Source organism: Salvelinus namaycush, chromosome 39 (genome assembly GCF_016432855.1).
Source record: "Salvelinus namaycush isolate Seneca chromosome 39, SaNama_1.0, whole genome shotgun sequence".
NCBI lineage: Eukaryota > Metazoa > Chordata > Actinopteri > Salmoniformes > Salmonidae > Salvelinus > Salvelinus namaycush.
Genome location: NC_052345.1, coordinates 15,001,875 through 15,020,264, shown reverse-complemented (window position 1 = coordinate 15,020,264; position 18,390 = coordinate 15,001,875). Strand labels below are relative to the sequence as shown.

Sequence of the window (18,390 nt, the reverse complement as noted above, 5' to 3'; positions counted from 1 at the left end):
CTGAAACTCAAATTACTAAGGGGCTTGCCCAAGTGGGGGTAAATATAGGGAAAAATGTTCTGGAGCATGTCTTTTAAACGTACAGTGAATTAATGAGCTGCTTTACTTCAGCTCCTCCTACCCCCCTTAAATGTTTAACCCTTTCCTCCTACATGGGGATTGGGGCCAAGGTAACCTGATGTAGCAGGTATAAAAAATTATTTAAAAAACTGAAACTAGATCCCCTACATAAGGGGTATTCAACTCTTACCTATGAGGTCTGCATCCTGCTGGTTTTCTGTTTGTGGAGGAGGAGTTAAGGTGGCGTGTCGCCTTGTTAACGTCCAAAAGCAGAAGTCCATTTCCCCTGAAAACAGGAACATCCAGTTGTTGGGGACTCTGCAGAGGCTAGGGCAAAGCAAGTGAAAGATAATATGACATTGGGGGGAAAAAGGGCGTAAGTCCCAGTGCTGCCTTATACTGAAAGATCAAAAGAATCAGTTTCACTCACCAATAATTGGTTTACTACTCTTACGCAGTTATCATGGTAGTGCACTAACAGATGGGGCATGCCTTGGGCTGTATGTTGTGTATTTCATGTGGTGCTTGCCATCAGGTAGACTCACTCAAGGGCATATTGTACTGTCAACTGTTCCACCATTTTAATCTCTTTGCTAGTTGAGATTCTCCCTGTAGTGTTTACACACATGCTGCTCCCGGCCTGTTTTGTGTACACTCAACCTCCGCTAGTAAACACAAGTTAACATGGTAGTTAGAATGAGAATAGAATACACCACCTAGAATTTACCAATGTGTTTTTTTCCTTGCCCACCCCAGCAGGCCACGTCATCATTATTGATAACACACTTGTGTTCCTTAGCCATGAGGCCTTATCGTCGACTTTGGTCGTGTGAAAAAGAAAGACATTATTTTATTTTTGTTGGTTGCCTTAATGTACATCAATCCCCAGTCAGATTTCCCTCCTCCCCACCTCACTCACATTTTGTTATAACCCTTAGAGCCTGCTGTCGGAGGTCAAAGGTGATGACAAGTACCAGAGAAGGCACAGGAGTAGAGAATGACTCACCGTCTGCTGCTGGAGACATTGACGGTGTTTCAGCTCTCATTAGGAACAGGAGCTGGTAGGGTTAAGATATACACCTCCACAGTCAGGCCCCAGCCTTTGTCCAATGACATATTGACGAAAAGAGACGTTGATGGAAGAACGGTCGAGTTTGCACAGAGTAGGATGTGCTAGCAGAAAACGCGTGATACTGTTTGAGTATGTTAAGAGGGAGGGATTTTGGATCAGAAAGTGGAATTGACATGTACTGTACCCTAAGCATATGGATGTAAAAGTGTTTCAGATATTGTGAATGATCTTATGCTTTTCCATACATTCCTTCACACATTGTACAGTTTCGATGATGCTGGTGGGGTTGTATAAATATTTGATCATTTGTGATTGCTCTTCTTGGACAATAAAGATGTTGCTCAACTTGGCCTGTTGTACAGACTATCTCTGGATTTCAAAGTTTATTTGTGGGTAAAATAAGTAAAACCATTATTTCCAGTCTTGATCTATTCAGCAATCACATTTTACAACTTCTCAAGATTTCTACTAGTCACACATTTTTAGGCTAGTGGCCAATCTTAACAGGCTTAAGTTTGAGATAACCTTACCCAAGGTATAACAAAGCACAACCATGTTTTTCCATATCTCTTAAGGTCTCCCATATATGGATGGTTGTATACAAAAATCTTATTGCAAAAGTGGTTATATTGATAGATATGGTGACACACACCCTTACCTGGTGGGGGAGTGGGCCACCTAAGCTTATGATGACCCAAAATTGAAAGCTCTATTGCTAAAATTGAGTATACAAGTAATCAGTCGTCTGCTCTTCATAGACAAATCAAGAGCATTAGGATATCTTAAAGCATGTAGAAAATAGACCTGTAAGCACACATACAATAGGGCGACATGTCAACCATGAACATTTATGATGAATAAACTTCACTCTTTGGTAGCTGTTTGTTGTCGTTCAGTTCTGTATGGTCCAGTCTGACAAAAATGTATATTGTGGCCAGACACTGATGGTCCCTCTGTGAATTGTATATGTTTAGTCGCTACTCTTGCAATTACGTTAGAAGGTCCCCCTAGATTTGACTCCAAATTACCATTAAATGGTGGTTTTATTACATGTATTAAATTAGACATTTTTTAGATTTTTGTACTGTACTTATGACCTGTACTCAAGGCAATTTCTATGTACTTCAACTATGTTTGGAATCCAATATGCCCACAATGTACACTCAAACACCTTTGTCTGGTTATATAAAAATTTTAAAAAGCCAGCAGACTGCTTGTCATGGCAACACCAAGTATTCTAAGTTACGAGCCTCAATGAGGCATCTGAGAGGCTCCAACTAAAGGAAAGAGAATCCTGGACTCTAACAACCTCTCTCTAGCTCTACAACTTTCCCCCACTGTGGTATAACTTGCTTCTCCAGGATTGGGCTCTTAAGTCACCTCTTTACAGACCCGGTGCCAGGTTGTTTTTTGTTGGGGGGGGGGGGTTTAGTAATGAATTTAGGCTACAAGATAGGGTAATTCACCTATTATAAGCAGCCTATGTGAATGCAGCCATACACACAACTCTCTTACCAAAAGAATGCAAACTAAATGCTGAAAGTAGTCACTTAGTTATTCATACATGCAAACAAAAATAGGGCCCAATTCTGACCCAAGTTAAGCGTGTGGAAATGGAACTGAAGCTTATGAAAAATATGAACACAACATGCAACAATTTTAATATAAGGAAATCAGTCAATTGAAATAAATGCAATAGGTGCTAATCTATGGATTTCACATGACTTGGTCACAGATACCATTAAAAAAAAGTAGGGACGTTGATCAGAAAACCAGTCAGTATCTGGTGTGACAACACATCTACTTCTCATAGAGTTGATCAGGCTGTTGATTGTGGCCTGTGGAATGTTGTCCCACACCTCTTCAATGGCTTTGTGAAGTTGCTGGATATTGGCGGGAACTGGCACACACTGTCGTACACGTCAATCCAGAGCACCCCAAACATGCTCAATGGGTGACATGTCTGGTGAGTTTGCAGGCCATGGAAGAACTAGGACATTTTCAGCTTCCAGGAATTGTCTACAGATCCTTGCGACATTATCATGCTGAAACACAAGGTGATGGTGGAGGATGAATGGCACAACAATGGGTCTCAGGATCTCGTCATGGTATCTCTGTGCATTCAAATTGCCATCAATAAAATGCAATTGTTTTCTCTGTTCGTAGCTTATGCCTGCCTATTCCACAACTCCACCACCACCATGGGGCACTCTGTTGACATCAGCAAACCACTCGTTCAGACAACGCCCTACACGCTGACTGCCATCTGCCCGGTACATTTGAAACCAGGATTCATCCATGAAGAGTATACTTCTCTAGCGTGCAGCCATCGAAGCTGAGCATTCGCCCACTGAAGTCGGTTATGAAGCCGAACTGCAGTCATGTCAAGACCCTGGTGAGGACGAGCCACGCAGATGAGCTTCCCTGAGAGAGTTTCTGACAGTTTTTGCAGAAATTCTGACAGTTTGTGCAGTATCATGGTATACCATCATACTTCAAGGCTAAAACCATGGTACATTTGCATGGTATAAGTGAAAGTACCATAGTAGTACCATGATATAAATGAAAGGACCAAAGGGTATTATAAGAAACTTTATTTGTTATTTATTTCAAATGATCACACGAACAGTTACTTTAGTTAAGAACTTTGATTTGGTAACAGATTCAAGCAACAGTTTTTATAAAAGTCAGCTCTAAATGCTTAATTCCATGTGAAGCCGTATAGTGGATATGTGACTACTTTATGAAAGTGGATATGTCGATCTAGTGCAGGACTCTCCGACCTTGTTCCAAGAGAGCTACCCGCCTGTAGGTTTTCCCCAGTTGTAACTAACCTGATTGAGCTTATCAACTAGCTAATTATTAGAATCAGGTACGCTAGATTAGGGTTGGAGTGAAAACCTACAGGACAGTAGCTCTCCAGGAACAGGGTTGGGGAGCCTTGATCTAGTGGATGTTGTCTATTGTAAAATGATACACTTGCAAGTGGAAACTCAGAACTCAGCTGTGGAGTCATTACTGATTGTGATGTAATTATTAATGTATCTTGGTCTTGACTTTTTCTTTTTACCTACTAAGATTCATCTTGAAAAGTCCAGTGCAGTCAAAAACATTATTTCCCCGTGTTATATTTCCACACTGAGGTTGGAATAATACTGTGAAATTATGATAATGCCTTTTTAGTGTCAGAGCTGTTTGAAAAGACCGCCTAAAATTTCAGCCTGTTTTGGTGGGATGGAGTTTTGGCCTGCCTGATGACATCACCAGGTGGTTAAATGAGTTAATAGACCAATAAGAGAGTTCTAAACCTTTAGTTTTCAGTTGCCCCCTCCCCACTCAGATCACTCCCAGACAGTCCTAGCAAAATTCTTGCTTGATTATCGCTCTTTGATAAGCTGTTTCTTTTTAACCATTTTAATTGAAAACAATCACACTAAGGTACTTTATTGTTTCCCAAAATTGATTTGATATTGAGATAAAAACAGCTGCATTGGACCTTTAATGAAAAGCACAATATAAATAAAATGAGCATCGACTTCCATATGCAGTGAGTGCTTCCCTAATGTCTCCATTAGGTAAGGTGTTGATCATGAGTTTTATTCTCTTCACCTCACAGGAACTGTAGGGGGGGCAAGATGGTGAGCTTAATTTACCATACTGTATTTTATTTTTGACGTTGTGTAAATATTAATTACAAATATATATAGAAAGGCACATTGTCAAAATACAATTTGGCATGCATTTAAAAAAAACGCAGTAAACATTCAAAAGACTTGACCCATCTTGCAGTCTACTAACTAACAGGTCTCCGTCACAGTATGAGCACCCAGCATCTCCATCCTTTTCTAAATAAAAGAGACCATTACTACGTCACTGGATGAGGAGAGGGCCCCTGTACATAAATATACACATAAATATACATTCAAATTTTTTTAACATGCACATATAGTTTGGTCCAACTTTAACAGTAGTCAGCTCAAGTACAGTATTGACCCAGACTCGTCCTGAGAGAGACAAACCAATCACTTCACCTTTCCCCCAAACAACATGCCAAACAAGCCGTAAATGGGGTGTGTGTTTTTGGCACATTTTTGTGGAATATGCATGTCAAAACCTAGTAACAACCTTCTCCGCCTCTCCTCAGAACTGAAGCACCTGGCGTTGGCATCGCCCCCCCCAGTCCTGTTTAGGTGTCTAGTGGTATGTACTCTGAAGTAAAATCATGTTGTTATCGTAAGCGTGCACTTTGCATGGTTATTAAAATAGATCTTAAAAACACATGTATCCTTAAACAAGGTAATGCAGAAGCAAAGCACAAAATACTTAGGTCAAAAAAACTAAAAAATATCAACTTTAAGAATTTGAACAGGAACACCGTACAGTACCCTGTGAATCCATAGGTGCAGTTCAGCTTGTTATACAGTAGATCGAGTAATGAACCAAACCAAAGGCGAATAAGAACCCTGCAAAAACTATTCTTTCCAGTTATAAATCCAAAAATGTAATTGAACAAATGCATCGTTGGTCTTCCATCAGAGCAGAACGCAGTTTGTTTTATGCTGGGTTTTGTTCCCGGTATGTGCCTTGTGAGTTGGGCAAGAGACAGGAACCTTTAACACTTTTCTCCGTATAGAGGTTTGGGAGAGGAGGCTCATTTGGAAAGTTTGCTGATGACACGGATGAGAGCGGCATTCTCGTCCTTTAGCCTCTGGTTGTCTGCTCTGAGATCCACCAGCACCTGGAAATACACGATAACAAGGGAAGACAAACAATATTAGAAAAAAAAAAAAAAAAAGTATTATCTTTATCATCATGATCGGTTGATGGAAATCTATTGGTTATTGTATGTTACAGATAATGCAATGTAGAACGAACGGTACAGAATAAAACCATATTCTCAGAACACTTTTTTTTTTTTTTACATAGTGTTTGGGGTAGATTCATTAGTGTTTGTGTAATTTGGAGTTGGTTTGAGTACTTTTATGTGGTTAATGTTTTTGATAGTTTATTCTTTGGGGTAGTATGTTGTTGTTTTTTTAGGTTGTTTTGGGTTGTTGAATAGTTTGGGGTAGCTTATGGTTAGTGTTTTGGGTAGTTAGTAGGATCCCTAAGCACATAATCAATGCTAATAATTATGCAGGTTAATTCAAGTCTGAACAGACAAAATATGAGTTAAATAGGCTAGCCCCGGTGACGGAACAATTCCCTTATACCTTCAGCTCATCCTCCAGTTCCACTGCTTTTCTCTGGAGTGCTCTCTTCTCCTGCGAGTAAAACAGACACTGATGTTATAACTCACTCCCACATAGGTATGCAGCCTTTATGGCTAATGACATTAGGTTATATTCCATTTGACCTCCATTGATCCAATAAATAAATCATTTCCTGAATTGGGAAGCTAAAAGTGAAATGGACCCTAAACATGAATACAGACAGTTTAAGAGGGGACTCACAAATCTCTCCAGTTCCAGCAGGGCCGGCCTCTCTGTGCTGCTCTCTTGACTCTGCAATGGAGACACAGAAACGACAGGGCCAGTCATTGACATGCACAGCTCAACACAGAAGCCGAGCGGTATAATGCCGACACATTCTGTGTGCTATAATCTGGAATCCATCTGTGTTCCTACAATACTGTGTATTGTTTGTCTTACACAATGTAACTTCCCTTCACACTGTCAAGAGTCGGACACAGAACACCATCAGGTCCCGCCTCCCTGGCAAGACTGACAGTGTCCCAGTACTCTTCGTCTCCCTCCTTTCCACTGCTACGTGGATCTGATATATTGAAATGGAATACCTGATAATCATATCCAGACTTATCTGTAGTTCCCTACCTGGAGTTATGAGCGAGAGAAGACAAGGAAGAGTCATGGCACAGGGCTTTGCTATACACCATGGATCTTGACCCATGGCCATCAACATCCAGACAGGATCATATCCTCACCTGTCGGAGTCTCTCCAGCTCCACTTTGCTCTGGCTGAGCAGCAGCGCCGTCTCCTGCAGCTCGTCTTTGAGCAGGCCGTTCTCCTGCAGCACCGACCTGTACAGCTAGGGGGCGACACCAAACGGGGATTTGGTCAAAAGGCAGAGGACAACAGCCTGGATATAGCCGAGCCACTGCAGTTCTAAATAGATTCAGTTGAAGTGGTTTAAACTCCTATTTCCCAGCTAGTCAGCTGCATCCATTCATTCCCCCTCATGTTTTTCTCTCACTTATTAAAACCTTAGCTTCCATCTTTCAAGTGCCTGAAGAATGTGTATATTTAAAATCACTGGGAGTTGTCAACAATACCATACCATCTTGTAGTCTGGTGAGGAATCTCCCAACTGAGGCTCACTGCAAATATGGAGTACATGATTTCATCAATATAAAAAGAGGTTTAGTAATTCAGTATACTGTAGTATAGAAATGAAAAACCACTTACCTGGGTGAACTATGACGGTGGTTTTCATCCTGTTGGGCTTCATCCATTGCATCCAAATGTTCATTCTTGTAAAAAAAATATATATATATATATATACAGATACAGTGTATAATGAACATTGTAACAAACACCACGTTGACAATGGTATGTTTGACATGGACCACTAATATTTTAACAGGTATTGTAATACAAGACCACTTTTGTGACAAATAATCAGATTGCAACATTTTGTGTGTGGGGGGGGGGGGGGGGGGGGTGTCCTATCTTCCAGGCCTACATTATAAAGCAGTCAAAATACAGAAATGCCGCAATTACACAACTGAAAAAGAGGAAAAAAAGAGAACATTTCAGGTCGGTATGGAGTTCCTGTTCTGAGTATGAGGTTACGAAATACTGTGTCATTTCCTCTTTGACTTTGTAGGACATAACATTTATTTTGTACTTGTGACATGTTGGATGTGGACAAGAAAGAGTGATACTGATATTCAAATTAAAGTTCAATCAGTTTATACAAAGAGGAAATGGTCAAACGATTTGAACAAAAAAAAACTTCAAAAGCTCTCGCACGAATACTATGAATATGTATGAAGGGGTTCCTCCGCTTACCCCTAGCTGAACCACCCCGGTGGAGCGTCTCTCTCGCCTTCCCTTCCGTCGGTCCCTCACTCCTAGCCGCGTCTCTCCCTCGGACCCGACCTCCTTCACTGTGTCAGTGTCTACAATACAATAGGAACAGAATGGCATTTCTAGATCACAAAGGCATTCAACAGCACGGCTCGAAACTAACTTTTTCCACCGGTGGCACTGGCGCTACCAACTTTTTCAGTTGACGGCACCAGCACGTGATATGGTCGCACCAATTGTTTTGCCGCTGCGTGCCAATAATGACCTGACCTGTGTCTCATAATGTGCCTGCATTCCATACAGAACCAGGCTAATAATGACTAGCCATCTTTAACATTTGCATGCCATTGCAGTGTTTGACATTCAGATGAATTTGCCAGTGGCACACTGGGCCAATGCCAACTGAAAGTTACTGGCCTGAATGAAAAGAATGCTGGCCAAGGAAAGCAGATGATGCGTGCAACAATTAAAATGTTATGTTTAATTTGCAGGCTGAGTAAGTAGCCAACAGCAGGGCTCTCCAACCCTGTTCCTGGAGAGCTACCGTCCTGTAGGTTTTCGCACCAACACTAATCTAGAGCACATGATTCTAATAATTAGCTGCTTGATAAGTTGAATCAGGAAAATTACAAATGGGGCTGAAATTAAAAGCTCCTGGAACAGGGTCTGAGAGCTCTGGTCTATAATGACCTACCCTCCATAAAAAAAAATCATCTTAGAGCAATCTCAAAAAGGGTGTTCTTGCTAGCGATTGTAGGGCCCTAAAAAATATATGTTTTAGTTTTTCACATGCAAAAGTCACCTTTTTTGGTTGAAAAACTGCTCAAATTTGATGTTCTCAGACCACAACAATGCTTAAACCACATTGGGAAAACACTTGAGATCTGGGAACATTTATTTATTTTTTGAAATTGGAGGGTGTAAATTGTGAACCAAAAAGTAACGTGCCCAGGAGAAAAAACGATTAAAATCACTGGCACCCTAGCATCCAATTAAAAATGTGTGTTGCACTGCCAAGTCAAACGGTCGCAAATACGAGTTTTGGTTGCAAATTTGAGCCTTTAACAGACACTAAGGCAAGGCTAGGGCATGCATCTGATATTGCCAACTTGATGTTTTCATGACACTAAAATACTTTTAAAACTAGGATTCATAATCCTGTCTTCCTGAATGGCATTACTATTAATAAATGAAAACAGCTCATTTTCCCACCACAGTCCCACTCACCTCTCTCAGTAGGTGTTATGGTGACTATAGGGCTGACATGCAGGATGTTGCTAGGTGGTGAATCAGCCGGTTTGGCTACGCTCTTCTCTGCCTCCTTCAAGTCAGTGAGCGTCACACCCTGTCACAGGAAACAAGCAAAAAAATCATGTTTATTATTTATGCTGAAAGGTGGTCAGTTATGGTGACAAGATCCATTTGAAGTCCTCTGTAAGAGACGTAAAGAGATGGTTTATAGTGGCCAGTACCTGTGTGGAGCGGCGAGACTGGCGCATGAGGCGTGATCGTGCCTTCCTCTGAGACTCAGACTCCTCGTCTCTTACCGGGGCCTGGAACCTGAGGGGCAAACATCCACACCGTTCCATTAGAACCCTTAGATTCACAATGCTCCAAAAAAGAACCCATCCACACCGCTCCATTAGAACCCATAGATTCAGAGCCGTAACCAGGGTTGGAGTTTCAGTGAAAGGGGGGAAATATGAGAAATGATTCATACTGACACGTTGCATCAGCGACAGTTCAGTCAGTTGTAATGATGAATTGCATAAAACAATCAACTCTTTACATAGATATCTGTTTTTTCAAACTACAAAGCGTTTTGGGGCATTACGTGGCGAGGCATTATGAGGCATGAACTAATCAAGCTCCGCACAAACACACATCAATGGAGCACACAGATGATCGTATCATCACAGTCACATGAAATATTAGCACATTACTTACGATTCTGTATTAACATCAGTGATGTAGTGGTAAAAAAAGTGGGTAATGGGTAAACTATAAACTCCAGCGGGGGATCAAGACTAACAAGAGCGGTGGGTCAGTAGCCGAAAGGTCGCTGGTTCGAAGAACACATCCACACAGCCCCATTAGAACCCTTAGATTCATTATGCTCCAAAAGAACCCACCCACACAGCCCCATTAGAACCCTTAGATTCATTATGCTCCAAAAGAACCCACCCACACAGCCCCATTAGAACCCTTAGATTCATTATGCTCCAAAAGAACCCACCCACACAGCTCCATAAAAGCACATCCACTTAATTTACAGCAGAAGAGACACACTCCTCTACTAAAACACATTGACAGCGCTTTAACAACAGCCTGTCTTGAGTGTCTTTCATTCATTAGCTCTCATCACCCCTTCCTTTTTATGTGCCACGCCCTGCCTCCTGCTACACCAACTATTCAGTCATTTGTCCTATAGTTGTGCCAGGCCACTAAGCTTTAAATGTGTGTTTACTGTGTCGTGTGGCTCTTACTTCCGTCTGTCTGGGTTGGTGTTGTTGGGACTATCAGCCAGGGGGTCTTTCCTCTGGGGGGTGGGCTGGACCCGGGCTGTACGACTGGCTCTGTCCTGGTCCCGCTCCTCCACATCCTTCTCCTCTGGAACCTGCTGGACCACAGGCAAGACAGGACCACATTAATACAGGGAAATAATAACACTCCTCTTGACACTAATTGATTCATTGTTGCTAGTCTGATGATTCACATTTTTCTTGACGTTCAAACGGAAAGGACATTTTGTGAACATCAACAGCGAAGATACGAAAATAACGAATAACTAAGTGTGTAAAGCCCGACGGACCCAGGTAGACTACACAACATCGACAGTACAGCATAAGATACATTGAGACATGTCTTACCTTCTCAGCAGGGCTGACGGTGGAGGTGGCACTCTCTGTATCTGGACTGGATAGAGTGGAGCTTTCTAAGACAGGACGTGTACTCTGGTCAGTGGGTATTCATGACTGGGTACTCAAAATTGCCATACCACTTGACCAGAGCATTTTAAAATGTGAACATGTACTTCAATACGTCTTCATGAAAGCAGATATGTCTGTGTGTGTATGTGTGAGACCAGACATATTATATACCAGGGCTGCTCTCTTTCTCCTCACTGAGCTCCAGGCCTTCAGACCTCCTCTCTTTAGACTGGTCCTGCACGTTCATCTTTTCCTTACTGCTCATCCTGCACACCGAGGTCCTGAAACACACACAGAGATGATTATTATCAGCATTTCACAGAAATAGGCTGCATTCTGATTATTTACCCTTCTCCCAAAGTGTGCTCTCGTTCACTCCCCTCCGTGCATTGAAAAGCTTTGGATTGGTGCATACATGGGAGGAGATAATGATCGGAATGTAGCCATGAAATTCAGTGGAGGAACGCATCCAGTTCTGACACTGTCCAACACAATCCCTGCTATTATTTACAAGGAAGATGCCTTTTTCATAGTCAGCCATCTTTGTAAAATAACATCAGTCAATGAAGAACTATCCAATTGAATCTCATCGAAATGTCTTATGAAGACAAAACCATCTTTCTGCATGAAAATAATAAATAAATAAATGTGATACTTGAGGCCAAGCCCACCACATTTACTCCAACTACAGTCTAACCGCAAATTAAATACTACAGATCAGAAGAGGAAAATAAACTATAGAAAATAAGATGCAGTAATAATAAGGCATATACTGACCTCCGTTGTTTGTAATGAGATGCAGTAGTAATAAGGCATATCTGTTGTTTGTAATGAGATGCAGTAGTAATAAGGCATATCTGTTGTTTGTAATGAGATGCAGTAGTAATAAGGCATATCCGTTGTTTGTTATCAGATGCAGTAGTAATAAGGCATATCCCTTGTTTGTAATGAGATGCAGTAGTAATAAGGCATATCTGTTGTTTGTAATGAGATACAGTAGTAATAAGGCATATCTGTTGTTTGTAATGAGATGCAGTAGTAATAAGGCATATCTGTTGTTTGTAATGAGATGCAGTAGTAATAAGGCATATCCCTTGTTTGTAATGAGATACAGTAGTAATAAGGCATATCCGTTGTTTGTAATGAGATGCAGTAGTAATAAGGCATATCCGTTGTTTGTAATGAGATGCAGTAGTAATAAGGCATATCTGTTGTTTGTAATGAGATACAGTAGTAATAAGGCATATCTGTTGTTTGTAATGAGATGCAGTAGTAATAAGGCATATCCGTTGTTTGTAATGAGATGCAGTAGTAATAAGGCATATCCCTTGTTTGTAATGAGATGCAGTAGTAATAAGGCATATCCCTTGTTTGTAATGAGATGCAGTAGTAATAAGGCATATCTGTTGTTTGTAATGAGATGCAGTAGTAATAAGGCATATCTGTTGTTTGTAATGAGATGCAGTAGTAATAAGGCATATCCCTTGTTTGTAATGAGATGCAGTAGTAATAAGGCATATCTGTTGTTTGTAATGAGATGCAGTAGTAATAAGGCATATCCCTTGTTTGTAATGAGATACAGTAGTAATAAGGCATATCCGTTGTTTGTAATGAGATGCAGTAGTAATAAGGCATATCCGTTGTTTGTAATGAGATGCAGTAGTAATAAGGCATATCCCTTGTTTGTAATGAGATGCAGTAGTAATAAGGCATATCCCTTGTTTGTAATGAGATGCAGTAGTAATAAGGCATATCTGTTGTTTGTAATGAGATGCAGTAGTAATAAGGCATATCCCTTGTTTGTAATGAGATGCAGTAGTAATAAGGCATATCCCTTGTTTGTAATGAGATGCAGTAGTAATAAGGCATATCCCTTGTTTGTAATGAGATGCAGTAGTAATAAGGCATATCTGTTGTTTGTAATGAGATGCAGTAGTAATAAGGCATATCCCTTGTTTGTAATGAGATGCAGTAGTAATAAGGCATATCTGTTGTTTGTAATGAGATGCAGTAGTAATAAGGCATATCTGTTGTTTGTAATGAGATGCAGTAGTAATAAGGCATATCCTGACCTCCGTCGTTTGCTATCAGCTTTTGCAGCAGTAGAGCCTGCAGGGTTCTGTCTGTCCATGATGGACTGCTCATTACGCCACTGTGAAGGGACACTCGGTCATCAGTGACAGAAATATGACCACTGTCATATTGATAACACACATAATAATAATATTGCAAGGCAAATATAGTAGCAAGAGTCATGACAGCATCACTCATCAGTAAGAGAAACATTGGAAGACTGCCTTTTGCAGAACAGCCCAATATTAGATGGCAAATATGGCAAAAAGTCAAATGATACTATTCCAAAAAGATGTGAAATCTACAATTAATATTTCACAATCAGGCAGTTTTGTATTGGCCATCTACAGAAATATTTTGCACACATGAACAGTGACAAAAAAAAGGGAAGTCTCACATTGGCTTGTTTCTGTGACAGCTCCTCCAGCAGTGACACAACACTCTCATCAGCGACATCAAACGGAGTCTGACCCTGCAGGGTTGACATTACACAATGAAAATAGAGCACAAAGGAAGCAGCAAGACAGTACGTGGCATCACACTTCCTACCACATGACGAAGCTACATTAGCCTAGCATTTCAAAAAGTAGTAACAAATACTACAGAGACCTGGTATACAAGCAGTCGGCAATATTTCGAGGGACATTGAGTAATGTCTTGAGGAGGACGGGCTCATTGGAATTGGCTGGAATAGAATAAATGGAACGGTATCAAACATATAGAAACCACATTTGACTCCGTTCCATTAATTCCATTCCAGTCATTACAATAAGCCTGTCCTCCTACAGCTCCTCCAGGATACATGTGTATGGCTCTAGTCTGTCTGTCTCACCCCATTGCTGCAAACCTCCATGTCGCAGAGCTGTTCAGCCAGTATCCTGCAGGCATCTCCCTGCCCCCAGTGTGACGCTGCGTGGAGAGGCGTCCAGCCATCACAGTCCATCTCTGACACGTCCAGACCACACTGGCATAGCAGTCTGAACCACAACAACACAGAGTGGTTTAGCACAGAGAGCAAAGCAGAAAGCCTATGCAATTGAGTTCATTCATTTTGTCTGTTTGTTTTTTAACAATGCCCTGTTTTCCCATAAACTCAAGAGTTATTGAGCTTGTCAGAGTGGCTGTGAGGGAGAGACAAGAAAAATAGGTTTATTGAGAGAATTGGGACACGGTCATGGACACTCACTTGATGGCTTCTAGGTAGCCCTTGGCTGCAGCCACGTGCAGGGGAGTGGCCCCAGTTTTGGGGTGCCGTAGTTCTGAGGGAGGCCCCTCTGTCAGCCAGGCTCTGGCGTCTTTCATGATCTGCTCCTCTTCCACCCGCTTAGCTGCCTCCACGTCCACACCTGAGACAGGAATGAAATGTATAACCAACAACTCAACAAGAACGTGTAAAAAGTGGTAGTCAAGAAGCTTCTTCCTCTCTCAACTACATTGAAAAAGGGAGAGCCTTATTCTTGTTTAGCCCGATATGAAACGTTGACAGCATCACAAGCCAAAAATTGGCTAAGAGTGTGCCCTGGCTTCCCTTCCTTCTCAGTACCTAAGTAAGTCTTTATAAATCAGACACCACAACACTTATCACCCTGAATCTCTCCTTTGTTCCGTCCCCATGTTGGTAGCACCGTACTCACCTTGTCTCACTGTGTATTGGTGCAGGAGCGACTCAGTGGCCTCGTCTTCAGCTATGTCTAGGGGGACGTCGCCATCGCAGTTCACAGCAGTGAGAGACGCACCCTGCTGCAAAAGGAAACTGAGATATAGAAAGAGAGTTTGAAACCATCCACAACTGAGAAACAGGCCACATAATTAAGAGTAAACAAAAAGCACTTGACCAGCTTTACAGGCCCTGCTGTACCAGACAACAATACAGCCTTGTTGAATGGAGAAACATTGGCACAGGGAGGCTTAGGCTACAAAATCAGGTTAACTCAATTGCAACGACTGCCCAACACTATAACAGAGGAATGTAGAAAGCTTTCATAGGTAGTCCCTATTCTATTGCCTGATGTTGAAGTGATATACTGTACTGTACATACTCAGTGATCTCCAGGTTCCCACAGGTGGCTGCCACATGCAGCGGAGTCCAGCCCTCACTGTCCACCTGGTTTATGTTGGCACCCTGAGCCAGGAGAAAGACCATCACCTCCATGCTGCCATCTATACAAGCCTACAGTGAATGAGGAGAGAGGGTGATGATATGCATTGCTCCAGTATGACTATAGGTTGTAGAGTCAATACACAGACACTACATTCTACTCATTTACCACAAGTCCTTACCTGGTGAAGAGCTGTGATTCCGTCAGCATTGGCACAATTCACAACCTCTCCCTGATAGTCTCCATTCTTGCCTTCTGACTCTTTTGCATCTTTCAGCATCTCTTGGGCCTCATCTGTGTCACCACTGGCACAAGCTGCCAGGAACTCTGCAGCAGTATCAAACCGCACTCGCCTCCTACAGTAGAGGTCATCATTTAGTGACATTACTCAGGTTATTAAAGTGAATATTTTACCAGCACTCCATGGCAGCTATTCAAACCTCATTATTTGCATACATGAAAGGCTGGTCATATTCCCCTCCTCCAAATAGTCCATGTTAAACCCAGTGGTTGTCAACAACAGTGGTGGACTGTAGCTAACTAGATATGTAGTTAGCTAACTTAACTAGTCAGCCAGAAACATAGTTAACTGCCTGATAACTTTCCAAAAATGACTAGCCAGCCAATGTGGGTGTGTTAGCTACATATCCTGTCGAATGGTGTAGAGAACTGTTCTAAATCTACTAACGTTACTAGACAGTAGACAATGTATGTATGCATGTGCCATTGTTGTGATTGCAGACATAGATAGTTAGCGAGATAAACATTCAAGTATCAGCAAAGCTAACTAGCAAGTGCCTAGCCCACGCACAGCATTCCTGAATAGCATCCGGTATAGTATTAGTACTAGTTAGCTAGCGATAACCTAGCTAGCTGGCTAATTAGCTAGTAATGCATCAATCTGACAATACAGTACCTTCGTTTGAGTAGAAGACTATTGGCTTCCCCGGTGGTCGATCCGCTTCCCTCCACATCCTGAGAATGGTCCTTTGAAACGGCGTTGTTTACGGCCTCCGAGCAGCCTGCATCCTCGACATCGCCCCGCCACCTTCGCCTGGGCACAGCCGGTTCTCTGTCGGTGCTAGAACCGGACCAGCGCTTCAATTGTTCTTGCCGTTTATCCTTTGCTGTGTCCCCCATTATTATGCGACGAGGACTTTATTCAATAAAATATATATTCGATAGAAAAGACACACCCTCCATGTGTATAGTTTCACTTCCTTATTCAAAGCACTGGGTGTGAAGCCAAAGATGGTGCATAAAATGAAGATGTCCCACTCAGGCCGTTAACCATTGAAAAAATATGTCACAGTTCCGGTCTACTTATGGAGTAGGTTAGCTGACAACGAAAACGATGCGTACGCTTCAATGGGGGCAGAATTCAGTGTGTTGTTGTGATTCTGGTTGGCCAGATAGCAACAATGAGAAGAAGCTGCCATCTGGGGCATCGTAGGTGGCTCATTTCAGCTAGTTTAATCTTCTTCTTGATACAATGTCTCGTGTTGAGGTGTTTTGACTGATGCAATGTCTATGCTAATGTGACTAAAATGTACTAGCTAACTAACGAACAATGTAACTATGTATTTGAGAGACAAGTGCTCATTGTGCAAATGTATTTATGTTTTCAATAAACATTGGAGACAAAATATAGTTTACATGTTGTCAACAATCTAAGCCAACCCTGTCTGTTTTCCCCAATAGTCCGCCACAGTGGACAGGTCATAATACCCATAAAACCTAGCGGTAAAACATGTAAATGGTTTCATACATTTTTCCCCATCATGAATTTTGCAAACACTTTAAGACAGTGTGTGTGTTTGGTGTAGGCGTACCTTGCTGTGACGTTTTGATAACCGTTAAACTCAAGGTGAGTTGTATCAATATATTTGCCTCAATATACTCTCACAAATTCAAAATGCTAATTCACAACAGAGAAGACCTCAGCAAGCGCAATCAGAGACCTGTGCCCAATCCATGATGAATACATGTGCTGTATTTAAATTAATTTAATAAAGTGTTGAACTTCTTCCATCCTCTTTCTCTGTCTTAGTTAGCCACTGACTACACTTTATCTAGCTAGTTAGCAGAGCAGTAGATCAGAACATATTCTTGTATTACAATGCCTAGATAATTATTTGTACAGTATCTCGACGTTGATGTCTATTTCAGACCTTATGGCATTTTTCAAGGATAAGCATAAGAGCATTAAAAGGGGAGAAAACCACTATAAGTCTGGCCATGTGGAGAAGTACAGCCAGCCAGAGTGAGGGGCAATTTACCGGTTTGGTCAGGGCCATGAGGGATAGAGTTTAATCTGTGTAGGTGAGTTAAGTTTGAGCATCTTAGCAATACAATATGTTTTATACTGCTGTCAACATTCCACACGGAAAGAGCCACTTAATCAATTATACAGTGCATTTGGAAAGTATTCAGACCCCTTGACTTTTTCCACATTTTGTTACATTACAGCTTTATTCTAAAAATGATTCAATTAATGTTTTTCCTCATCAATTAACACACAATACCCCATAATGACAAATCGAAAACAGGTTTCTAGAAATTTGTGCACATTTTTTTAACATAAAAAAACTGAAATACCTTGTTTACATAAGTATTCAGACCCTTTGCTAAGAGACTCAATGTATCTCAGGTCCATCCTGTTTCCATTGATCATCCTTGAAATGTTTCTACAACTTGATTGGAGTCCACCTGTGGTAAATTCAATTAATTGGAAAGGCACACACCTGTCTATATAAGGTCCCACAGTTGACAGTGCATGTCAGAGCAAAAACCAAGCCATGAGGTTTGTCAGTAGAGCTACAAGACAGGATTGTGTCAAGGCACAGATCTGGGGAAGGGTACCAACAAATTTCTACAGCATTGGAAGGTCCCTGAGAACACAGTGGCCTCCATCATTTGTAAATGGAAGAAGTTTGGAACCACCAAGACTCTTCCTAGAGCTGGCTCCCCAGCCAAACTGAGCAATCGGGAGAGAAGGGCTGACCAAGAACCTGATGGTCACTCTGACAGAGCTCTAGAGTTCCTCTGTGGAGATGGGAGAACCTTCCAGAAGGACAACCATCTCTGCAGCACTCCACCAATCACG

General features: G+C 41.6%; 1 protein-coding gene across 2 annotated transcripts; it reads right to left on the bottom strand.

Moving 5' to 3' along the window:
- Window positions 1-4,357: 4,357 nt before the first annotated feature.
- Window positions 4,358-16,513, bottom strand: LOC120032941 (protein phosphatase 1 regulatory subunit 12C-like). 2 transcript variants are annotated; one of them, XM_038979215.1, is made up of 20 exons: window positions 16,201-16,513; window positions 15,466-15,640; window positions 15,225-15,355; window positions 14,820-14,938; window positions 14,372-14,531; window positions 14,018-14,162; window positions 13,583-13,657; window positions 13,185-13,264; window positions 11,284-11,393; window positions 11,053-11,117; window positions 10,669-10,799; window positions 9,655-9,742; window positions 9,410-9,527; window positions 8,165-8,274; window positions 7,559-7,623; window positions 7,431-7,470; window positions 7,077-7,181; window positions 6,586-6,636; window positions 6,346-6,396; window positions 4,358-5,870 (listed from the first exon to the last, which is right to left on the bottom strand). In XM_038979215.1, exons 1-20 carry the CDS (start codon window positions 16,422-16,424, stop codon window positions 5,784-5,786), a joined length of 2,130 nt encoding a protein of 709 aa, XP_038835143.1. In that variant the 5' UTR covers window positions 16,425-16,513; the 3' UTR covers window positions 4,358-5,783. The 2 variants fall into 2 exon arrangements, with proteins under 2 accessions (XP_038835143.1, XP_038835142.1); XM_038979214.1 differs by having other exon boundaries at window positions 4,777-5,870; window positions 10,669-10,802.
- Between the last annotated feature and the right edge of the window lie 1,877 nt (window positions 16,514-18,390).